This window comes from Sinohyriopsis cumingii, chromosome 7 (genome assembly GCF_028554795.1).
Source record: "Sinohyriopsis cumingii isolate HCF-2022 chromosome 7, ASM2855479v2, whole genome shotgun sequence".
NCBI lineage: Eukaryota > Metazoa > Mollusca > Bivalvia > Unionida > Unionidae > Sinohyriopsis > Sinohyriopsis cumingii.
In genome coordinates this window covers 50,231,453-50,257,980 of record NC_142967.1, presented here as the reverse complement: position 1 = coordinate 50,257,980, position 26,528 = coordinate 50,231,453, and the positions used below count along the sequence as shown (strand labels likewise).

The following is a 26,528-nucleotide window of genomic DNA, read 5'->3' as shown; positions in this document are numbered from 1 at the left end:
TTATGTTCGATTTCTTTTCCCACAGCAACACTAGAAATTGTTTAGTGTTGATATCACGTGACTGGGTGACCTCTGATGGCATTGACATGTAGTTTGCGAGAGTTGTCTTGTCACGTGACTAGGAATGCAAATGGTCAGATCCAGGTCAGGTTTCAGAACGATGTTCTTTCGTCTCGTCTATCAGCGGATTATAGACAGAACGAATGCTATGATCGCAGTTTCTGAGAAAATAAATCATATTCCTATCGATTTCATGCAGGTATATCTCGATGAAAGGTCGTTCAAGTTTGCTGGGCCGACTACCCCATGCCAACTTTTCGATAAGGAATGGACTCTGACCCTACACCTCTACATAAATCTCCAAATATTAAAAATGGGGTGGCAAGGGTCAGAGGAAACTCGGACTAGACTACAGAGAACGTTTCTTCATTCTTCATCATTACTTCCTCTAGCAATGCTGTTTTTGTATACCCTTATTAAAATGTCACCTTGACCGGAGAGTCTAATTGCGGAATATTTTAGTCCAATTATGCCGAACTACACTAGGAACAGTAATAATGATGTTAAATTGTACATGCAAGCTCTGCCCATGCGCAGACAAACAAATTATTCACTCGAGACGAAAGGTGTTGCTTAAACATTTTGCTTGTTTACTGTCTTGTTTTTCATTTCATTCACACATAATTTAGTAACCAAGAATGTACATGTATATGATGTGTTGGATGAAAATATGTTTTGGTATAAATATTTCCCTGCGGATCTTGGGAATATTATATATCTTCCATAACGTTGATAAGAGGACTAATTTGATAAATTTTACATTATGTTACGCTGTTATATTTGCCTAATTAATTGCTTAAACTCCAAATTCACACTAAATTACAATCAACAATTCAGTGGAGGAATTCGCAATGAAATGCTGTTATTGTTGCGGATTTAATGAAATGTTTTAGCATATGATAGGCTATACATGGCGGTTAGTTCATCTTTTGGAGGAAGAACCCGGGAAAACACCAAGAAAAACCACAGAATCACGGAAAGCTACTGGTTAGCTTTTTGATCTCCAGTTGGCCGAGCGCGAGACTCAAACCCACGCGGACAGAGGTGAGATTTCAATGACCAGTAAAGGCGAGTGCCATTGGACCACTCGGCCACTCGGGGCTACCGCAATGAAATGTGACAACCAACAAAATATGTACTCTTTTTGCACTCTTGGTTTCAGTTTGTAATTTCATGTACTCAGGTTAGCTACTTTTTAAAAAGTCTTCGAAAGGGGTTTAGGTGTGTCGCAGATTGTTCACACACACACACACACACACACACAGTGAACAAATGGATAATGGTACATTCATTGGAAAACCACCTAAAAGTGATAAAAATATAATCATTAAAAGTCCATGTCATAACTTAGCGTAACATTTCGGAAATTCTTGTTATCGCTCTGGTAATACAGCCGTTGTTAATAATGCACTGGCCTCGCCACATAGTTTTCACTTCATTCGTTACATATTTCCTTTTATCTGTTCGGAAAAGAAACGTATATTTCCTCTTTGTATCAGACAAAGACATATTCCTTTGTTTAAAGATACGAAGTTTTACCAATAGTTTTGCATATATTAACTGTTCACCGAGTCTCGCAATAAACACTAATTATCAGTAACTATTCACTATGTATTGCAAATATGAATTTTATTTGATATAACAAAAACAGTAAAAGGTTATGTGTAATTTGTTTGGCAACAATGCAATCTACTGCTTAGTATCAGCTTGTTCAACTCAAAATTTTTAATGTCATGAGAACGAAAAAAAATTAATTTCCTCTCTTACCCAGAGGGAATAGAAAAAACGAATCATTGTGACCTGCGAAACAAAGAAATTTGCATACTTGGGAATGAAATTTCTTGCAGTTTTTGTAAATTACAAAACATATATGTCAAGACCAGACATACAAATATGTCAGCTTTATCGCATATTTATGTTACCTTTTTCATATTTGATGATATCAGAGGTTGAGTTTGATAGAAAACCCGTCTGTATAATTAGGCTGTTATTCTCGTCATCGTAGTAAAATATAATATAGACAGTAATGGAGTCAAATGACATGTCCAGGACAACTTCGAAAACCGATTTAAGCAAACCTCTGTTTCTGGAGTACATGTTAGCATATCTAACTTTTTTTCGATTCCATGCATCGCGTGACAGACTAATTTGCATATTGTGTTTCATATTATATCGCTTCGTTTATTAGGGTTACTTCATGCTTATTTTCTAGATATATAAAATAACCCTAGAACTTTTGTCAGTCTGCTAAATACACTTAATTTTGTAAGTATGTTGCGAATTTGGTTCGTGTAATTACAGCAGTAAAGTATGAGACGCTTTGACATTCCGCTTTGATGGACAGCTTCAGGGTTTTTTTCTCCACTAGTGTCGGGGTTTGGATTATGCAGTTCTTGAACTCTAGATAATTGGTCACGTCCTACGAATCAGTGCTGCATATTAATTGAAGTAACATGGAAACGAAAAGTCTTTTCGCCTATATGAAAATAAATATAAATAAATTCGACATCACGCAAAAGAGACCTCGATCTGTTTCTGTTAAATTTCGCCTGCGGATAAGTGGAATATGTACGCTTTTCTAGCAGCGTAAAATTAGAATAGCAAAGCTCTTTTTTGTCCTTATGATGGTGTTAAAATCTGTTGTGAAGCCGAGAATATGCTCGTCATAAATGGACTGATCATTCTTGTATTCTTCCGTCAATTATTTTTTGTAGTTTTTAAAACCCTTTCTTTTGGGCAATTAGGTATCCATTTATGTCACCAACTGAATAAATTATGTGCACAACTGAAAATGCATACTTTTTTTTCTAAAGGTGACACAGTAGTTTGAAACGTTCTCTCTCTACAAGCTTTTACATTCGTGCAGACAAGTAGCATTAATAAACACGTCATGACTGGAGTTTTATTAAGTGACATGTACATGTATACAAAAGTAATTAGAAACGCTTGTCCACGTTTAGTACAGGAGCAGAATATACATTTAGAAGGATCATATTGAAATGGTGAGGAAAATGGTGAGTTTATGATCATTTGTTTAAAAATTACACGTTAGAAATGGTGTTTGAGTTTTGTATGATGAATTTAATTAAAATATATATAGCTGATGACATATTTGGCATCTAATTTATTCTAGCAAAATGCAGTTACTGTTCGTTTGAGAGCGTGCGCGAAAGCAGGATTCGTATAATGTGCACCAATCATATCCGGTTAAAGAATTTTCATTTTTTAAAAACTTGTTCAGGTGAAACTTGTTCCGTCGCCATAATTAGCGTCTACAACAAAGTAAAAACACACTTGTCAGTTGTCAGTACTCGTTTCTATCTTGACGACATACAAGGTATTGGATGTTTAGGCTTTGATACATCATACATATATTGTCTGGATTTCACTCTTTCCATTATCTTATTGCTGAAAACGTCAAATTTCGTCAAGAAACTGCACGTTTAATAAGCGAAATAAACGGAGAACAATTCTTTGTGTTAGAGGGAAGATATGCAATCAAGGTGTTACAAACTGAGACATCTAATTCTGCATTTCATGAAGAAGATTCATTACTCCAACTTAACAGGTATTCAAGTACATCCGGGCGGACATGGTTATAACGTTCATCGTGAAGAAAAATGTTCATGTTTTTATACGAGATTAATTCGTACATCGTCAAACTGAAATTTCTTTTAAATTTCTTTAAAATTGATCCGATAAGAATAGTTTACAACTTATACGCGAATATGCTGGTCATTATCGAGGTGCTTGGTCTGTACAATAAAATAAACTGCCATATTGCACTGCTGTGAGTCATCGCTGTCGCTATAAAGAATGTTGGCTTTTAGCAAGGGTAGACAACTTTCCGCACAAAGACATTTTAATGTCTTCTCATGGGGAATGGGAACTATTGATAAAGGCAAATTTGTTAAATATTGGTCTATAAGCAGTTAAGAAGCTGACTCTGCAGCTATGTGCCTAGTTTATTGAATCATTTGAAACTTTGTTTCGTTTTTCGTTATTGTTATTGAGAAATGTATATAATATGGCTTGAAGGCCTCAAAAATTCATGAGTACTAGATAGATCAGGAGTTTAATTTTTGAACCGTCGAAGGTCAACCAGCAGATTTTAGCCGTTTGTTTTAAAGTGATTGAAGACCATTTTAATGTTTGGCTTCACGTCCCAAAGTGTCAGAAACATAAAGAATATAGTTTCCTGAGTGTTTTCTTCGAGTCTTAATCAAGATTCCCGATTTCGAATGTCAAACTGATTTTGTGGCAGAATTTGGCTGATAAGGAAGTGATTACTTTGTGAAATGGAAAATTTCTGGAGAAAAAAAATAACCAGCTGCTGAGACTAGAAGGAAGAAGAACTATCAGCTTGGTCTCCAACACTTAGAAAATGTCGGTTTTGTTTACTTACTGAGTTCAGTGGTTGCATACTGTATGCAAATACATGGTTTAAGGTGATTTTGAGGTATGTACAGTCAGCATAGCCCAAAGATAAGACTACCACATACGAATCTAACATTCTCCTCATTTCTTTTTGCCGTAGTCATCCTCAAAATGGAAAACTGTGTATCGTGAATTCATTCTGTTATTTCACACCCGATATTGCCGCATCTTTCAAACTACAAATTTAGACATTAACACCATGTTGCTAGTTTTGCCGACAATAGAGATCATAGTTTCAGTAGAAACATAATGTGAAACATTCAGCCTTAGAGCAACCCTGCTTCAACCAGCTAGAATGCGTTATCTGATCGTTTGTCATAGTAATAAATATAAGTGTTTGACGTTTGTAACAAAGACAGACTCGAATTATATATATGTCTGGTTCTTTACCACAGCCGCAGTGGCTCAGTGGTTACCTTGCTGGACTTGTAGTCAGAAGGCTATCGGTTAGAATTTTGCCCAGACCAGTCCCAGATGGAAAACGTGGTGTGTCCTAACTATTCTTTCAACGGCACAATATACTCTGCTCATCTAGTGTTAAACAAAACAAAATCTCAAAGAAAATATTTTGCGCGTCACGTTTAACCACAGGGCTTCCCCCACCCCAGGAAACGGCCGATTGTCCAGAAGAATACATAATTTTGGCTCTGTTTGTCGTTTGTCTTCTCGTATATTGCAATTGTGACAACACGAATGGCCATGATCTCCCTAAAGTCATAATAAATACGAAAAATTGATTGGGTCCATCTCAAAACACGTTTATCCTTGCTTAGTGTACGGACAAAATAAACACCTTTGTGCCGCAGCTGATCTGTATACGAACTGAAAAATTAGGAAAAACATCTGCCTTTTACTAACCAAAAAATACTGTTTTGTGATGACAGACGAGAGAACAGTTACGAATGTAGTCGATCGATCAATGGATCGGTTAATAAACCAATCCATAAATCGATCAAGATCGATCGAGAGAGATTTATGACAATCACCATTATGTTTGAGGATATTAAAATTACCGTCTTTGTTTAACGTTCTAGGCAAGGCTGCGGTGTGTTCAACGAACCGTGCTTGTGCTCACCGTTATGTTTGTTACAATCTATGGACAGATTCTGCAGCAAGGTAATGGGTTTTAGTTTTGTAAGTAATGTCATATTCACAAATAAATATTTAGCGTGTCACACATGGGATGACAGACTGTATTTGGCAATTAAACAAATGTACAAAAATATAGTCTACGTGTGGTCTGTTCGTCAGTTGTGATGCAATAAAAACAAACAAGCAAACAAACACAAGAAGAAAACAATTTTTAGTGTTACATTGTTGTTACTAGTTCATGCCCATCTTAAGCATAAATTTCAAAAGGAATTATTAGAAACAACTTTAATTTAGAAAGGGATTATTATAAATAAAGTTGTGCCCTTATTAAATATGTATAAAATGCAAGGAATGTTTAATATTAAAGACTAATATCCTTGAAATTCTAATTTAGGTCAAAGTTCTAAATATAATGTAATTAAAATACATTGTGCATTATGAAAAGACTGAGCTATGAAAACCGTCTGAGCTATACGAATCAAAATGAGATTTAGAATGGTCCATTGACCCGATACATGCAATTACGAATAATGATAATATTTTAAAAACAATTAAGCTTGAAATAACTTTTGACGCGCATGTACGAATTTGTGACTTTGATTAAGCACAAATAATCGTTAACATATTCATATTTGACCAACACTTTCACGCATTTGTAATTTAATGAACACATCAAGACACATCAAAAAGACTAAACAGAATACCTCGAGATATTCATTAACATGATACAAGTAAACATGACCTTCAACATACGAGTTAGAATTTACGTTTTAATAAATTTCAGACACGTTTTTAGTCCTTCTTTTCTATTTTAAATAACTCGTGATCTATTACAATGGCTCTACACGACTTGAATATTGTATTTCTACCTGAAATACCTGAATCAAGATTCTGATCTAGTCTACGTGCTATCTCTGATGACCTCCCTCCCATAACTTCAGTCAGTTCTAAAATCATTGACTCTAAGCAACCACTTTCTTTGGCCTTCAGGTTTTCCTTATTACTAATGCTATTTCATCGAAAATGCACAAATATGCCAGAAGAAAACGACTGATCTACATTAACCATTGTTCTGTGTTTTTAACAACTACTTGTTTCTGCTCTTTGAAATTTAGTCTGATGAATAAATGGACACTGTAAATTTTGACTGCATGAGAGAGACGTGAAGAAAAGAGATATTTTTATGATACGGAAAGAATGTTATAAACATCTTAAATAGATACGGTATCGTAGACCAGAATATAACTGTTAGGCAGTAGGAAATGATAGATTCGCTCCTTTTGTTTTATAAAACCGCCATTTAACGTGCGAATTTTTGTTTTCTGTAGATGTATGTTTTTTTTTTTTTTTTTGTTTTTTTTTTAGTGTTCTATAGATTGCTTAGGTTATTATGGGTTGAACAATGCAACTTTAAGAAATTAATCCAATATTCCGAGAAACCTGTATTTAGGACGTTTCTGTCGCACTAAAGAATTTCCATATTTTTTGTTATATGTGTTTGTATGTCCTATACAATAAAGAATAATTTCTGTTCAATCATTTATGAAAGGCGATAACTATAAAATATTCATCAAAAATATCCAAACATTAGTGATATTGTGCGGTAACTAATTTTGGAGATCACGTTAACTGTGTCATTATTAAATATATGCTCTTTCAGTGTGACAGTTTCTTAACTAAAATACTACAAATTTACATGGCAGTGATCATATTTAATAATTTTATGACTTTAGTATGTATCAAACATCAAAATAAATTAAGTCATTTTATAAGCTTTGAAACGAAACCTCTTTTGTTCTTCAAGACTCTCGTATAACCGTGTCCATGACATAAAGGTGAAACATCTTGACTCTATACCTAAACTTAGGGGCATGGTATGCATTGTAAAATGGGAATATGAAATCAAACATATATCAAGAGACCTGAGTGGTAATTGCTTCAGATTGCAAGTAAGGCAAAAATGCGCCATAATCCTCTGAGTCGAAGTTTTGCTAATGACTGAAGCTTGCTTTACTTTTGGGACCATTACCCTTTGAACGTACGAGCTCCAGTGGGAATTATATGAAGCGTGTAACTGAATCAAATTGTAGCCATATCCCACTTCTCTGTAAGAAAGAATTAAGCGCCAACGATTAGGTACATGTATAATGATCCCGAACGTCATGTGGCATATGCTAATATAAATCATTTCAGGAAGAAAATCAACCAAAATAAGTAGAAGATCAAATGCACGGAACTGAAAGAATGATTAAATCAACAATTCACCTTCGAATTTCACGAACAAGCGAGAATAGTCTTCGTCTACAAATGGAATTATATAAATGACATTGATTCAGATTGGCAATCACACACTGTGGACACCCATGTATAAGAGAGGATAATGAAGGATATAAATACATATTTTGGTTGTGATACATATTTTCTGTAAATGTACATGGAGTGAGAAAGTGCATTCGGAGAAAAGTGATGAATTATACGACTCATATAGTGATATCGCTAAAGAGCGAACACCACAGACTATACAGTTTTTTGAACGAAATTATTTTAAGAACCCCAAGGTTAAGGATTTGCTGGAAAAAGAAAGCACTGAGAGCCTCTGTGGCTGAAACATTTAGCAGAAGTTTGAAAACTATAATATCGAAATATTCACACACAGCGAAACTTGGAAATATGTTGACGCTTTGCCTAAGTGAATCAGTATATAATAACACTTTTATCACAGGTAATTATATACGATTCCAATTGAAGCTAGCGATCTAAACAAGAGATGGTTGGAGTAGCTTATTTCGTTGCCAAATAATTGATACCAATGGAACATCTTTTTACAAGGTAGACTAGAAGGTTAGGACTTCAAATAAGTTTTAATAACTGACAAATGAATTGTAGTGTTTTTGTTATTTGATGGAAAATTATTGATTTTAAAAAAAATCTTTTGATTTTTGAGGGTCAAACTGAATGATTTCTTTCATTGTTTCATCAATGAAGTTTTACCTTAAATGTTTTTACGAACAAATTCAATGCCTTTTAATATTTGACTAATCAGTTCACAATATTTGTAGGGACAAATTGGATAAACCAGGATAGGTTTCTGTGTTGTACTTTTGGGCAAAGAACTTTACACCAGATACCTTGGTAATGAATAACCAATTTGTGTTGCTGTACCGTTAAACAAAAAACCAAAGAAACCAAATAAGACATTTGTATTTAAAACTAAACACAAAACACCGAATTTACTAATCACTTCGTAAATGTCAATAGGATATTCCACATAATAAACATTTTTATTGGTTTACATTTGCAGTAGTTGTATTAGGTGCAAGTGCAGTAGATTTGTTTATCGTTTTGAATATATGTGCATGACTTACTGTAACATTAAAATGATTTGCAGGACAGTGTTTCTTTGATGTCCGTTTTTAATCGGTAAAAATTTGCAAACATAAAATATTACCTACGTGCTGTTGTTGTTCGTTTGCATGTATGCATGCTTTCATCTTCTAAGTTATAATTGTGCTGTTGTTGTTCGTTTGCTTGTTTACTTTCCTATTCTAATCGTTTGAGTAATTTTTCCTTAACTTCTTCATCTATGTTCCATATGTTCATTTTTGTGATTCTCATTTTCGTTTCCGTTATCTTCCGGGTTTTTCTTGCATGTACCTTAGTGTAATTTTGTTTTGCAATGTTTGTTAAAGAAGATAAGTTTGTCATATGAGCACACTTATATTTTTAATATGCAATGATACGCCATTGATTCTTTTTCATATATATATATATATATATATATATATATATATATATATATATATATATATATATATATATATATATATATATATATATATATATACATACATACGCAGGCGGTATCTTTACACGTTTTCCAGGATTTCCAATTTTTTCTGCTTTCATTTGTCTTTGTTTGCATGTATTTGTCAGACTAAATTTACAATAGCAGAAATACTACTGACATGCGTGTGTATTTTCGAGGGCATGGTCCTTGTCATAAAGTAAACAATCCTTTCTGTTAGTACTAATTTATTCCAATTTCTAGAGATAAGATGAAATATTAAATTTTTGAATTCGAATTCATACCAGTAAAACAACCCAATCTATGACGATGATGAATGATTATTTTGAAACCCTTGGTTCAAACGAAATTTGAAATAATCTAATAATTCCAATATTTATTGTTGAATTGATTTAAAAGAAACAAAATTGTACATTCTAGGCACACGATCCAAGAAAGAGGGAACGCAGTTGGTTCAGGGTGAGATGATCAAGAAAATGGCGATTATTTGCTTCTTTTTAGTCTTTAACTTGCAGATTCTTTGCCACCTTTTTGCTATGCCATAACACACCATGTTGTTGCTACTTGTGTTATTTTCACCAGCTTAATACCCCACAAAAGAGCTTGAGGATTTGAGAGCTTTGTAATTGTTTATGCAGAGTGACATTAATCTTTTTGCTTTAACTTGTTTCACAATACATAATTCATGCCAAAGTAATCTATCTACCCATCTATCATCTTGATAAAGTATAACAAAAGGTTTGTTTACTGAACTTCAAGTCACGAATCTAATGCACATAGGAAAGAGAAAATTCCTCAAGATGAATTTAGCAATGTATTTTTATATCCTTCAAATCAACAGTAAACTGACTTTAGTATGCGCGGATTCGTAATTTCCAACAACAACAAAAAGAAGAATTTACAATTCAAGTACCTTTTTTTATATTTACTTCCAAATATAAAGTATTATTCCGGTTTTATAAGGGTTATGTCCACGTTATTTGTTTAACGGTTTTCCATCCTCACTTGGAAATGACACTAAATAATAAGATTTTTCATATTATTCTCTTTATTGTACGCAAAATTAATTCTACAAGATCAAAATAAAATGCGAAATAATTTTTTCTTAAAAATGTCATTAACGGAGGGATTCAAGATGAGAAATATATGAATATATGGAGCTGCACGCTCCATTGACCACACTCTATTGACCACGGTCTATTGACCACTCTCTATTATTCACATGCCCGAGTGGACATTCATGTTCGATTGTCAAATTCAAGGATGAACGCTCTCCTATAAAAAGCGTATTCACTAATTAATTACAAACTAATTGATATCGTGTGTTTTAACATTAATTGGAACATTGAGTCAGGAACAATCTGAACTATTTGTTTCTGCTAAGTGCAGTTTTGGTGTTTGGTAATTCTTCTACATCATCTGAGATAAAATAAATCTAGATTTTTTTCGTGCGAGTCCAAATGTCCATGTAACTACTAAATTTATATTTTCCCCATTTTTATTTCTAGTACCATACGATAACCCTACCTTGAAGCAATTAAGAGAGGCAGCAATGCGGATGGCCAACGCTGCTGAGTTTGGACGCCATTTTAGTCAGTTCTTCAATCCTGCGCAGAATCAGAATCCAGACTTTAAGGTCCATCCCAACGACGCTATGACCAGAATTATTTCAGCATCTCAGCAACTTCGACCCCGTCTTCATGAATTGAAGGTTGATCCAAAGATACTTCAAGAACTGAAAAACAGAAAAGGCCCAACTATTGTCATGCTGGACCGGAAGCTGGTAGCTCAAGCCAAGGAAACAGATAAGCCTCTACCAGTCGATCAGCTTCCTCCACATATTCGGAATACTACATTCATTCAAGAATATTTGGAACGGTTGAAAGCAAAAGCTTCCTCTTCTTCACATCAAGTGGACGCTCAAAATGCCATAGATCGTCAACAAGGATATGTCGACAGTGGTTATGTGAAATCGTTCTCTCCTGTACAAAATGTAGCCACACACGATAGTACAGGATCAGTTCCAATAAAATCAGCTATGCCAGGCGAAATACAACCCATCGTCAATGAGCCACATCAACAATATCATCCGATGTCCACGAAATCATTATCTAATGGCGGGGTTGTCAATCAGCAACATTATGACGAGTTAAACGGAGATAAGCTTCACGCCGACCCTACAAAACTGTCTTCTCCGAGTAGAAACGTTACCTCAAGTCATGCACTTGATGTCAACGGCATACCTAAGGCAATAATGCCTCTTGATCCTGCACAAGCTGAACAGATGAAAAACAAACCATCCATGATGGTCCCAATCCGTGTTCAACTTGCTGGTCCTGCACATATACCTCTGACAGTCCATTTTGGTGCTCCGCCAATTTTGTATCTGAGACTCCATTTTGAATTTCCTGGCGGGATGAAAATTCCCTTTCAGGTACCTGTCAACATTACGGGACTCGCTCAGACAAAAAATGTAAATGTTGGCATAGGGCTTGACCTACATGGTCCATTCAAGCATAAAAACGCTACTGATCCCGACAGTACAAATATTAAAGTAACAGTTAATGAAATTAATAAGGCTCATCCACCGGAAACAAACAACAAAACATCTATTATAGAATCATCTGCAACGACCACGACAGACAAAATTGAGATAAATGGAAATGTAGTTTCAGCAGATGCGAAGACAAATGTCGTGACATCAATGGACATACATAACACAACAGAAGTACCAACAGCACCTACTGCAAATGTAACACTCACTGTCCCAACAACAAATACACCAGAACCTTCAACTACTGGCTCGAGTCCAACAAATGTGGGATGGAATTTCAGAGACAACAAGCTGCAGCGTGGACGAAGTAGTGGCATAAATTTGCAAACCACTGGAAACACTGTTGGACGTAACCGATTCCACATGAGACAGAACGGTGTACATAATCTCGTGCACAGAAAATCACACATAGAAGGAGGAAGGCAAAGACCCGAAAATCCCCAGCAAGGAAGTGGATTTCCCGCTCCAAAGAGATTCCCCGTTATTGACTTTGATCCAATGAGCGTACACCGATTCCAGGTTTGAGGATTAAGCAACCGTCAGACTACAAATGAACACGCTCATTGTACATGGTCTTTATTTAGAAGCATTGCGTTTAGTTCATAGTACCAGTTACCGAACGAAATTATTTATAGTTTATCCAGTTCCTCTGCGGCTTATACTCCTATCTACTTCTCATAAATAACAACGCTACATTGCTAAAATCTGCTTGAAAATTATTCATTTCTATTAAATATTTTTAATTTTTAAAACACATTTCCGCATCTCGTTGAAAATATTATGGCATGCATTTCCACAGCAAGGGAACAGTTGAGCTAATGTTATCCCTCGACGTCTTAGTGGAGACCACTTAGATGCTTGTTGATTACAGCGGATCTCACACACTTCTATTTTGAAGTGAATGAAACAGTGCTGGTATGTTCCACTTTGTTTGGTTAGCTTCGGATACTTCCATAACCAACAGTTTAGTAATTTGGATCATTCCTATTACACGTGCTTTGCAAATAAAGACCCAAATAGCGTCACAGTATGCATGTGGATGAAGCTAGTCAAGATTATAAAAAAGGTAATTTGGTTTCCAAAGGAACGGTGACGGATTAACATAGGCCAATCCGTTCATATGGAATAGAATGTATACGAAAGTGTTTGTATAGACACGAAGAAGGTTCGTGTAAAACTATTTGAAATAAATGCACCAATTTAATAAAATTTGTAGCAATATTGTGCTTATAATAGTCCTATATAGAGATAGAGGTACAAGACGCAGAGGGTCCCTGACCAAGCTATATAGCCTACACTGACAAGCGTTATTATGAATAGGAACACGATTTAAGAGGGGCGGATCCAGGAATATATTTTGGTGTATGTGTACAAGTAAGGAAGGGATCTGTGGCATGGAACTCCTAGTGTGGATCCAAGGGGAGAAAGGTGCTGTCGCTGCTACTGCTAGCTAGGGTGGGGTGGGGGCCCGAAAATATTGGGGTTTGTTTAAAACAGAGTATAACTAAAGCAGATTTGATTTTGAAACACAAACCTGTATATTGCCACGAATATTTCACAGAATTTCTCCAGTGATATAGAAATTAGATTTTGGGGGCCCATTGTCCTCATTTCGCATCTGGACCGCACAGCCGTAAAACCTCTTATATAATTAGGTTCTAACTAGTCTAAGCCGTTTCTACTCCTATTTAGTTTTATTTAGTTTTTTTTTTTGTCGAAAGCAAACGCAAAACAGAGACAAGACAATAAATAAACAAAAGCGTTGAAAGTATAAATGTTTACACGACTGTAATGGAAATAAAGCTTGAAAATGTTTGATGTTTCTCCTAGTTGGCTTCAACATGACTGATGTAGATGTTTGTCTGCATCATTTGTAAATTTGAAGTAAATAAATTGCTCATCCAGTTTTCATCTACCATTAGAAAGGTATCATGTTATGTCGACAATGTTATCATACGGAAGGTGTTGTTTGTGTTATGTCATACAGGTTAACGCAACACACAAGTCTGATCCAGCTACATAAATAAGTATATTACAAATGACTAAAACAGACAAAATGCAGCCATTCTAGTTTCTCATGATAGTGCTATCGAAAGACATGAGACCCAAGTGGGGGGGGGGGCGACCTCAACCCAAAGGGGCCTTAAGCTCTGGAAGTGTTTCGGGCCTCTCTCAGCCTCTAAAGGGGCATGTAAAGCATATAAGGTTACAACAGACTGTGGAGCCTGGAGCGGGCCTTATGGGACCGGTAAAAGTAAGATCATAAATTATTTCTTTTTCTTGTTTCTCTTCTGCATTTTTGTAATCAAACTTGAAAAAGTTATATTTCGCAAAAGAATATATGTTTACAAATGTTCCAAGACGAAGTTCCAATAAATGTAGTAAATTCTTATATTTTAGAAATCACAATCAAACATATTCATAGGAAAACAAATACACTTTGCTGGTTTCTTTTGGTTTGCAGGGTTTATTGACATTTTTTTGGGCATAATATAGGCTATTCAGTGCTGCCAATATATCTGGCGGAAGAAGAGCCGGTGAAAATCCCGGGAAGGACCACCGACTCACGGGAAGATACTGGCAAGCTTTCTCACATAACCACGTTGACCAAGCCTGACACTCGAACCCAAGCGGCCACCCGGGTTCACGAAATACGCTGTGACATACTGGCATTGCCACTAAGAAGTGTAGTCCTTTGTAATTTGTGTCCTCAATCCAGATTTTATAATTGCATAAGCTGATGACATATAAAAGATGGATTATTACGTCCTTTAGCGTTTACAGCTTCCGACAGTCACACTACAGAATATAATTCAGAAGAGTTATCGAATTAACATAAAATATATGTTTATCGTGCAGACTAATTAATTGGAGGCCATTACTTGTTGAAATCCTCCAAGTGCTCTGATTGTTTCTGTCAAACTAGACATATTTGAAATAAATTTCGCAAGGTAGTAGACTGTACCCAGTAATCTTTCTAAAATTCCTTTCTTGTTTGTCGGAGCGGGAATTTACGTGATTGCCTTCCCCTTTTCTGAATCGTATTTTTTCCCCGATGTCGGTAGGTAAAAAGCTTCTGTCACTCCAAAGTGTCGTTGTTTCCCAAATTCTATGTTAGGTTTATTTTTTTGGCAGCTCTTTCAAACCTTTTCAGTTTTTCATCATAACCTTCCTTTGACGTTCGCCCAGCAATTACGTCATCTGTAACATTAGTCACCTCAGGTAGATCTTCAAACCACTGTGCTATCTGTTTTTGGAACACTTCTGTAGCGAATTTCCAAAAAGTATTCCAAGGTAGCAAATTCTGCCAAACGGGGTGTTAAATGTTGTCAATAAATGGGGCATTTGCCAGTAACCATGATTAGCATCTAGTTTGGAGAGTTAACTCCATCTGTTCGCTGTGTTATATATTTAATTGTAGGAAGTTGAAATTGTTCTCGTTTAATTGCTCGATACAAACTGTCGAGGATCGAGACAAATTCGTAGCTTTCTTGATTTGTGTTTCTCAACAAGTACTGGTGAAACGACCAATCGGTACCATGAGGAGTCAGAGTGACGTGGCATTCACTGATTGCAGAGTTTGCTTTGTCCCATTTAGTACTAAAGATGTTTCTTCCTCTTCACCTAACTATTCTTACTTACCATGAGTCCATTTTGTTTTGCAGCATTTCAAAATATGTTTTCTACACCTATAGCAAGTTGCCCCCCCCCCCCCACCAAAGGCTGGTCATCTACCTTTTACATGTAGCTTATCACATTTACCACAGTTAACTGGAGTCGTGATTTTGTCATTTTTCATTTTTTTTTTACGCCATGAACATTAGATGTAGATGCTTCATTTTACATATTTTGAATTTGCGTTTTTGGATTTTTTTGTTTGCTTGGCAGATGGCCAGTGCTTTTTGTAGTGTCAGCTGACCTCGTAAAAGTCTTTCTTTTACATTTTCGAATTATTCCCATATGCAAATATCTCTAATAATGTCATTGTATGAATTTTCAAAATATGAAGTTCTTAGCGTTTAATTTAAAGTCAGTAAGATATGGTCAGTAGTTTCATTCTCTAGCTGAATTATTGTGCTGAATCTGCATTTCTAGCGTGATGTTATGCCTGGGATTGCAATAGTCCTCAAACTTCCAGATAAGCGAATCAATTTTTCCAGCTTCACTGGCCTCAAATGTTAATATGTTGTGAATGTCTCTACCATCCTGACCACTGATGTATAGGAAAACACTTTATTTTGCTTTGTCTACGCGAATCTGCAGAGTCTGCTACCGCTTCCTCCAAGTTTCAGCCAGATGGTGTGAATTGAAGTTTAGATGACTGATTGAATCTATTTATGATGAAACAATGCAGTCATAAACATGTGTATCAAAATTTCATTATTGTTATTTAGACATACTTCTTAATGGTATAAACTTAAGTTATTCCAAAATTTTCACTTCTGATGCCAGGTTACGTTTTGCAGGACAACACAACACAAAGAGTCGATGCAACTACTTCAATGTCCATATTACAACTGACTAGAACAGAAGAAAAAGAACACACACTCTAGTTTTTCGCACTAATGTTATCCTAAAGCATATAGGGTTACAAAGCCTTGTGCTGACCTTTTGTGCCCTCTAAATGTCACATCATTTTCAGCAACTGAATGTTAGTACCATACAATACCACAGTTTGGTGTAAAAAAAATTGTTTGGGGGATATAGAAATGTCATTTTTGTGTGAACTGAGTGATAAAAGAGGATATTTATGCTTAGGAATTATATTTGTGTTATTCTTGGAGCATCAAGTTGCATAGCAGGTCTTTATCTGGCTGTAGAAATGAAATGTTCCAGGAAGTGTTTGTTTAGGAATATCATGGTATATTTCCTTCAGAAAATATGTGTTTCACAATAAAATATCAGAAGCTAAAAACTGATAAATCATACACACACACACACACACACACAACATAAATATCATCTATATTATTCAATTAATATACACAGACTTGTGCTGGATTAGAAATAAACAACAGTGAGGCTACTAAAGGCAAAACGTTTGGCATTGTTGGTTCAGATTCACATCGCAGATTTGATGATGGATTTAATTTAAACAAGATTGTTAAAAGTTTTCGTGTTAAGGTTTGAGCCTTTATTTCTGCTAATATTGGTGAAACTGATAATAAAATTGCCAGTAATCCCATTGGCAATATTTTAAATATACAAATAAATTTGTTAGTCTTTACACAATTTTCCATAACATATTCACTTATATACATTTCATGTGTACTTTGCCAATGGAGATGTGTGTTACAGGACTTGCTTTTAGTTTGTTAGAAACAGGCAAGTCAATGCATATACAAAGCATTGGTGTACTGTGCATATGAAAATTGTGTAGCATAATGTAGGAATCCTAAAGAAATTTATTCTCGCTGCTGTCCAAGTAACCAACAATTCATATCAACTGGAATCAAACTGCAAAACCTACAAGCAGAAAAATTCAGGGAGAATTTTACTTGACTGACTGTCTTACAAAGTGATGAACGAATAGGTTTAATATATAATCAATAGGAAATTTTCTTATTGCATGTCTATAATTGAAACAAACCAGCCAAAACATGTGATCAAGGTAGCCTAATTACAGAGAGTATAAAACAAAACAATCTCAACAGGTGATCCTGGATCAAAGTAGCCTAATTTATTCAATAATAAAACAACAGAAGAACTGCATGATAGCTGCAAATGGCTATTTTATTGAAATTAAAAATACACTTAAGTGATTAACATTCGAGCTTGCTACATGTATTTTAATATTCATAGTTGTTGAAAAGGTAAATTTTGACAACAATTGGGGCTAAATTATCATATGTTTCAGGAATTTATTGACATATACTAAGACAAAGGCCTTTAAAAATAAATAATTCTGAATACAAGCAACCTTATTGTTACTATTTTATCAAATTGTATGGATGTCATTTGATTCCTATTTGCAGAGTTTGCTTTCATATTGTGAGCATTTTGCTCACTGGTTCAGGATTGAGGAGCATCAAGTGCTCATTGGTTCAGTACTGAAAAGCACTTAGTCCTGATTGGTTCAGTATTGATAAGCATGTAGTGCTCATTGGTTCTATATTGATAAGCACTTATTGCTCGTTGGTTCAGTATTTATAAGCACTTAGTGCTCACTGGTTCTGTATTAAAAACAATTAGTGCTCATTGGTTCAGTATTGATAAGCACTTAGTACTCATTGGTTCAGTATTGATAAGCACCTAGTACTCATCAATTCAGTATTGATAAGCACTTAGTGCTCATTGGTTCAGTATTGATAAGCACTTAGTGCTCATTGGTTCAGTATCGATAAGCACATTGTGCTCATTGATTCAGTATTGATAAGCACATTGTGCTCATTGGTTTAGTACTGATAAGCACTTGGTGCTCATTCACTCAATATCAATATTCCATTTCTGAAATACTGTGTGGAACCTGTGACCTGTTATTTTTAGTATCATTTACACTGGTGGTGGAATATCCAGCAAAAAACTCCAGTATGAAAAACCAACCCATGGGAAGCTAATGGTAACTTTCTCACATAACTACATTGGCCAAGCCAGAGACTCAAACCCAAGTAGACAGATATGAGATGACAGCGATGGGTAAAGGCAAGTGCATTAGACCACTCAGCCGTTCGGGCCCTTAAACAGACTAGCTTAAAATTTGACTGCAAATGTTTTCAATCATATAAGAGTGAAAGCATCTCACTTTTCAAATTTTGAATTTAAAATCTTTTCAAGCCACTTATAAAAAATTACCTAAATAGCCACCCATAACAGGTTCATTTTCATTCAGAAGTTGTGCTCAGCTGTGAATGGACTTCATCAAAAGCCTCCTAAACATTACATACCTTCATTCATCCTAGGATGCTGGTTTCATTTAATAAGTACCCTCCCATGTAAACAAAAAATAGAGATGGCTCGGAGAGATGAAGAGATCCAAATATACAAGAGATCTGATGGAAGAACACAATTCAAGTTATTTATTTTCTTTCTACTATCATTAACAGACTGCTTAAGTAATATTCATAATATTCTAAACTTTCTCTTTCTGTATATCACTAGAGAATTTATATTAACATCTGAATATTTTTTGCATGGTTATTGTGTTGATTTCCTTTTAAAAGAATGTTCTACTATTTTAAGTATTAGCATCAGTGAAATACCCAAGGGACATCAGTACTGTATGTAATAGTTACATATATTTGAGTTGCCTCCCTTTGCCTAAAAAAAAACAAAAAAAAAAAGAAATATTATTTTTTAAAAATGTGTTACTTCCAATGGATCTAAATAGTTTATTATTATTGGTAATACAAATTATATTAGATAAAAGAGAATGGATATAGTTGGACTGAAACACCTCCAAGCCAAAATTCCTAAAGTTGATCGTGTTACTGTTGTCACTTCTAGAAACATGGGAAAAGATGCAGGTTTTTGAATATATTCGGACTGCAAGCGCAACAAAAAATCAAAGAATTGAACATACTGATGGTTTACAAGGATACCTAATTATACAGAATGAAAAGAATCATAAATTAAAAGATACTGGTAACCTTGTTCCTACTGTATTTTTTTAAAAGTCTATAATAAACTATCTCTATTAAATAATCTAAATGATATAATTTTTATATGCAGAAAGCCTTTTATCTCTTGATAGAGAATGCATAACCATATAAAATACTTTTGCAATTATGCTTGAAGAGAATTTTCTATGAAAACAATTTTTTTATTATTTTGGGAGTACTTTATTAGATGTCAATCAAGGCAGTAAGCCCTCTAAGTACAAATAAGGTTAGGATTTGAGTTGTTTCCTTTAGCATAATCTTGATTGGCCTCACAAGGTCACAAACCATCCTCATAAGGTCACAAACCATCCTCACAAGGTCACAAACCATCCTCATAAGGTCACAAACCATCTTCACAAGGTCACAAACCATCCTCATAAGGTCACAAGCCTGCAGAGCTAAATGTAGAAACAAATATATATTCTTAGAAGTATCATGATACAGAACCACTAATATAACACGATAGCCAGGGTCAGTAACGCGCCATCATGCTATATACCACATTGTGCAATATCTAACCAAGTCAGTTAATGGAAGAAATATTGCACGTATCTCCTCTTAGCTATATACAATGAGAGTGGGGGTGGGGAAGGCTGCAAAACTGAACAAAAGTGATGAAATTATCAACTTGAAGCATGATAAATGAGAAATACTTAAAACAGTCATTACATATTTAATATTTATATTTTTGGCAGAGAGCCATTTCTGGTACATACATATACATGCATAAGAATATTGGCAACTCTATGTAAATATAGCATGTGTACTCAACAGCTGATCTCACAGTAATAATTCCATCAAAAATGTGAACAAAGAAGCATGATTTCTACAACTTTTTTTTAATACCAGATTTGATTTTAATCCAAATGTTTAATTTCTTTCTAAAACCAGTTTGAGAGTAAACCATTTCGTTTCATAGATAAAGAGTGATCTCCATAAAAAACAGTTGAGTCATTATGTAAAATTCTGAAGAAAACTAAAAAAATAAACCCACTATTCATTTAAACTTTTGTTTATAACTATGACTTTACATTAATGCAGACCAAAAACAGGAAGTAAGTAGGACATAATAGCAAATTCCTCCACCCATACAACTTAAATGGTGTGTTCCAGTCGGTGTTAGCATTACAATGACAAGAGGCTGGCATATACTGGAGTGATCTGAAGCTGCTGTTTGCATATCTGTCTGTAAGATAAAATGGATTAAGATGAAGACAGGAGAGTTTTTTTTACATTGCAAAAGACAATGACCAAATCTGTTCCTGACAATTCAAGCAATACTTGAAACAGGTGTTTATGATGGTTGATTGAGCAGGCATTGGAGGTCTACTGTTTTCCCTTCAATAGATAGGTACATTAATTGATTTATATATTAAGGTGAGAAACTTGATTATTTAAGCCATCACATTTGTTTTAGTACTTGGATGTGTATGCCAGATGACTGGGTGATGATCTGTTGGTTACTGCTTACCCTGGACTGAGCAATGATTGTACACAGAATGTATTCAAAACAAACACAAATTAGACTAATGACTTTATTGCTGATGATTCAATACAACAATATTTGATCTTTAAAGAGCAAACATCTTTAAAAAATAAGCAAGTAGTGATAATTCTTTTCCTCAAGAGTACAACCTGTCAAGCCAAATTATGAAATCAAAGTCTAATTTATTTTTGGCACTTTAAAGCTTTGCAGTACTTCAAGAAATGAGTGAAATTATTGCAAAATGTTGAAAGCCATTCCACAATCATGCTATATCCAAATCAGTGATATAATGAAGCTAATTATAGATCGTTAAATTGTAACACTTTTATTATATCCAAAGCAGTGCTATAAGGAAGCATGTTATAGAGGGGTTTATGGTATTAACTTTTATATATAAATCTACTACAATGAAGATTGTTGTAGAGGGGTTCGTTGTATAAACTTTTATTATATCTGAATCAGTGATACAACGAAGCATGCTATATATGGGTTTCCTGTATCAATGTTTATTATATCCAAATCAGTGCTATATGGAAGCATGTTATAGAGGGGTTCTTTATATCAACTTTTATTACATCCAAATCAGTGATATAATGAAGCATGTTATAGATGGTTTTGCTGTATCAATGTTTATTATATCCAAAACAGTGCTGTAAGGAAGCATGTTATAGAGGGGTACCTTGTATCAACTTTAATTATATCTGAATCAGTTCTTAAAGAAGCACGTTATAGAGGGTTTCACTTTATCAACTTTTATTATATCCAAATCAGTGCTACAGTATAATGAATCAACTTTTATTATATCCGAATCAGTGCTACAGTATAACGAATCATGTTATAGAGGTTTGTTTTGTATCAACTTTTATTATATCCGAATCAGTGCTACAGTATAATGAAGCATGTTATAAATGGTTTCACTGTATCAACTTTTATGAGCAAATAAGCTAGAGTTAACCTGAACTTCAAATGAAATAAATGGATGAGATAGTCATCAAAGCATGAAAAGTTTGTAACAATAACTTGTTTTTAGCGAAGTTATGTAGTAACTCCCAAGACATGTGATATAAATGGTTTAATGACTTGTACACATGACACAACCAGGACATTAAACCAGTCTATTTACATTTTTTTTTCAAGTAGATCAGTTTCTAAACAAGTACATTTCTTTATCAGTATAAATCTGACATATTTCAAGAGGATTAAAAAGAAAACAAGTTAATCTTTTGACATATGTATTGTCTTCATCCTATAATAAAACAGCAACTTTTGAACATGAAACAAATTTTAATGGAAATTTTTCACAATAATAAATAATCAATCCCAGTCTGGGTATTGTCAATTAAATGAAAAAGGACAAGTTGTATATTTCACAACTGAATTTAGAGACCATTTTTTTAATACAAAATCCACAAGTATTTTTAGTTTCCTTCACTAGACCATGAAATGCTAACCACTAATGACATTCATTGTGATTATTAAGTTTCACAGTTAACAGGCTGTCAAAAGTTTTGTGGTCCCTGTATTCTGTGAAGAATTGAAAATATATTTTCCACATTAGTTACAGAAGTGGCAATGACAAGACAAACACATTCTGCCTGAAAAGACATTAAAACTTAAGTTTTCCTGTAACTGTGATTTTAACGCTGCTGATAGCTCTGCAATAATCCTCCTGAATATATAAGTGACTCAACACTTTAGTAAAATTATAGGCACATCAGGATTCTAACTAGTTTAAATTGGTTCTTTTATTATATTTTTCTTGATATTTATATCAGTAAATTAATATTTTTCAATTAAATGTGTCCACTTCAAAATTCAAACATATTTAAAGAACTACTGAGTATTTTCAAAGTAATTTTCCAGCACTTTCTGGAGCTGACCTCAAAGTTGAGCAATTTGCAAGGCAACCACCAAAACTGAAGCAGTGCAAACCCTGATATAGAAAACAAACTCTCCTGTACTTTTGTGCATACGAGCTAAACTCTGTATAAACAAAATCAAGCTTATTTAATTGATATATATATATATATTTATATTCTTAAAGAAAGCACATTAAAAATAGTATTGCACTTGTTTATAAATTACCCTATTATTAAAAAGTACACAAATATGAATCTTCATTATAAATTCTTGAACAACATATAAATGACTCTTAAGAACCGTAAGCAATAATAAATGTAACATATAAATGACTCTTATAAATTGTAAGCAATAATAAATGCAACATATATGGATAAAATAAAAAAAGCACATTGTGCTTTGGGAATATTTTGATTAAAAGTTTTATAGACAAATTCAGATATATATAAAAAAATCACTATGTAACTGTTATAGTAGAATACTTTCATATATTTTGATTCCCCAAACAATTAATTATAAAATCATTTGTAATTGTCATACTAGAATTTTTATTGAATTTCAGGAATATATACATCACGCATGTATATTATTTACATATATTTTGATTCCACAAAAAATTAAATTATAAAATCATTTGTAATTGTCACACTAGAATTTTTATTGAATTTCAGGAATATATACATCATGCATGTACAATATTTACATATATTTTGATTCCACAAAAAATTAAATTATAAAATCATTTGCAACTGTCATACAAGAATTTTTCTTTAATTTCAGGAATATATACAGTGTGTGTGTGTGGTTTAGATTTTTAACATAGCTTTAACAATTTTTCTGTCATATCGCTTCAATGTCTGCAGTGTGAGTTTATAGTGATGTCTAGCACTGGGGCATCATGCCACAGACATGTAGCATTATGTCCCACCCAGTCACATTATCCTGATACCAGGCCGACCAGTCCTAACACTAATCTCTTAATGTTGAGTGCCAAACGAGGCAGCTGTTAGTACCATTTTGTAAGTCTTTGGCATGACTCGGCCGGGGTTCAAACCTGCGACCTCCTGCATCCGAGGTGGACACTCTAACCACTAGGCCACCGGAGCAGTCTAGCAATATATACAGCATACATGTATATTATTTTAGAAATATAATTCATTACTTAATGACAAGCATTATGTAATGATTAAAGTATAGCACAATATTTCCAAAATGAATTCTTGAGAACTGTGTGCCTTGTTTGCTTAATTGCTTTCCATCATTTGCAATGGATGTGAAATAGGGAATGCAATGGTGCCACAGTCCAAGCAACAGCAGAATCCCTGATGGTACTAGTCAATTATGACTATACATACAAATTACAACTGAAATTTCAAGCATAGATTTTCAAATGACTTTGACCTTGCAGATGAGTCAAACAGCAGGAAGAGAGTATAAGCATATTAAAGGGAATACTAAAGTCCACCTATGATAGCAGTGTCACTCATGGGATCTGGGACTTTTAATATAAGCACTGTTGAAAATGCCAGTCAGAATGAGTGACACCTATATCTTTCCTTTGCTATAACAGATGAAAAAAAAAAAGTAAATGGAAAAACTACAAAAAAATATTATAATACTTTTAAGAACTACAGGTAAATTATAAAAGAAAAATATAGAGATCTGTCAAAAATTCTGTCTTTATAATATTTAGACCCACTTTCCGCAAAACAGCATTATTGTACTGCAGTGTTGGGGACTACTTACAGTCATGCAATAATTGGTCAATTTTTAACAAGGTCCATAAGAGTTCAGGAGAATATTGCAAAATGTAACAAGTAATTCTTACCAATATGACTTATAATAAACGAAATCAAACAAAAGCAAAAATGTCAAATCAATGAATCTTTCAACTGTGCTTTGTAAAAGACAAAAGCAGAACTTACTAAAGTTTAAGGAAGTGATACTTTGCCTGGAGAAAGAAATACACGGGGAATATACCTAAATATTATGAACGAACCTGTATGAAACAACTCTGCATGCAATTAAGGCAAATGTTACTATGCTACAGCATAATTAAATTTGGACTGTCTTTTGCTTGAAAGTAATCCAATATTGTTGACTGGTTTGAGTGCTGTACCACCAATTAGAATAATCATACTAATCTGGGTTGTTTTTTAATTAGGAATAATTAGAGTAAGTTGATTGGGGTGAATGCTTCTCCTGTAGTGTCCCACAGTGCTGCAGCCAACTGTCGACACTGATTGGCAATGTAATGAGCTGGGGCAAGGCCTACATGCATCATGAATAGCTCATTACACTGGACTGAGCCAGGCACCGAGTTAGGAAAACACTTTTGGATCAGGCTCCTGTAAAAGATATTTTAAATTCATGAGATTCAGGTCAATGGTGGAGAGATCTTAATACATGACTAGGAAAAGAGCACATAGAAAGATACTCCAATATATCCCCCCAACCCAACCCATGCTCATGGTGGAGATGAATTTGTTTTAAAATAGTGCACAATTCTTCTGAGAATAGTAAGTAAAATGATTTGCCAACTTGCAAATCTTCTGATGCTGACCATAATAATCCACTGAAAACTTAGAGAGTAGTTACATTCACAAAATTCTGACATACATTGCATCTAGGTCTAATTAAAAGGGGACAATAATTATAACATTCTGAGACCATAACTCTGTTAACTGATAATGCTGAACACTAGCAACTCAATCCAGGTGAGGTCTTATAAAAAAAAAAAAATGCAAGCAAAATATGCTTGAAATATAATTAAGACAGTAATTGTGCTAAAATAAAAGAACGTGGGTCCAACAATTAGTAACTGAGCCAATAACTCCAATAAATGATAAAGTAGAAAGCTGATAATCAAATTCTAGTTATATATCAATAAAAAGTTGCAAATCAAATTTTCTTGAAATCCAATAATAATTAAGGGAGTTTTGTGTGGAAACAAAAAGAGGTGAGGGGAGGGTGTGTGGCAACAGCCAGGGTTCATAACAGATTTTGTAGATTTTGTGGAAGTAGTATAGATAACTACCATACACGATACTGTATTTAAACAATAAGGAGATCACGTGAAGTCATATAAATGAGATTATACTGTTTCCTAGTACATAAAATTACTCACCTTCACATACATGTAAGAAACAAATTATGAATCGACTCATTCAAATGTAATAAAAATATTATCAAGCCTTTATAACAAGAGTTCAGACTGTTTAAAAGTGGATCATGTGATGCAGAAAACTAGATGTTATTAGTTCACAAGACCAGAAAGGAACTACTTATATATTCATGTGCACCGAACTACTTATATATTCATGTGCACCGAACTACTTATATATTCATGTGCACCCTTCCTGCATACTTTGACAATATTTGCAAACATGGATCAAAATAAAGTTCTTTATTTATTACATCAGAAAGATCATTTTTATAACTATTTGTATGAATTAAACTGTATATTTTACAAAACCTGTAGGGTTATGAAGCCTGAAAAATGATTATGGACTGCATGAACAGCCACAGCAAAGCAAAGGCCATTCATTGATAAATTTAAAATCCATTTTTAAGCCTCTTGGTGTCTTGAATCCTTAAAAATCACTACCATCATTAATGCATAGTGCGTAATCAATT

The 26,528-nt window shown here is 34.2% G+C and overlaps 2 protein-coding genes across 6 annotated transcripts in view; one reads left to right on the top strand and one right to left on the bottom strand.

Moving 5' to 3' along the window:
- Nucleotides 1–2,926: 2,926 nt before the first annotated feature.
- LOC149795199 (uncharacterized) lies at nucleotides 2,927–13,763 on the top strand. 5 transcript variants are annotated; one of them, XR_016422278.1, is made up of 5 exons: nucleotides 2,927–3,074; nucleotides 5,532–5,613; nucleotides 9,815–9,853; nucleotides 10,903–13,054; nucleotides 13,114–13,763. XR_016422278.1 is itself a non-coding variant. In XM_089964937.1 (4 exons), the coding sequence occupies exons 1-4, from the start codon at nucleotides 3,060–3,062 to the stop codon at nucleotides 12,471–12,473; spliced, it is 1,695 nt and encodes a 564-aa protein (XP_089821063.1). In that variant the 5' UTR covers nucleotides 2,927–3,059; the 3' UTR covers nucleotides 12,474–13,763. The 5 variants fall into 5 exon arrangements, 4 of the variants coding, with proteins under 4 accessions (XP_089821063.1, XP_089821062.1, XP_089821065.1 ...); XM_089964937.1 differs by having other exon boundaries at nucleotides 2,927–3,062; nucleotides 10,903–13,763; XM_089964936.1 differs by having other exon boundaries at nucleotides 10,903–13,763.
- LOC149795198 (BLOC-3 complex member HPS1-like) overlaps nucleotides 13,636–26,528 on the bottom strand; it is a 100,095-nt gene continuing 87,202 nt past the window's right edge. The window contains exon 17 of the mRNA XM_089964935.1: nucleotides 13,636–25,240. Coding sequence (XP_089821061.1) covers nucleotides 25,063–25,240 — 178 coding nt within the window. The 3' untranslated portion in view covers nucleotides 13,636–25,062. The remainder of the gene's footprint in view (nucleotides 25,241–26,528) is intronic.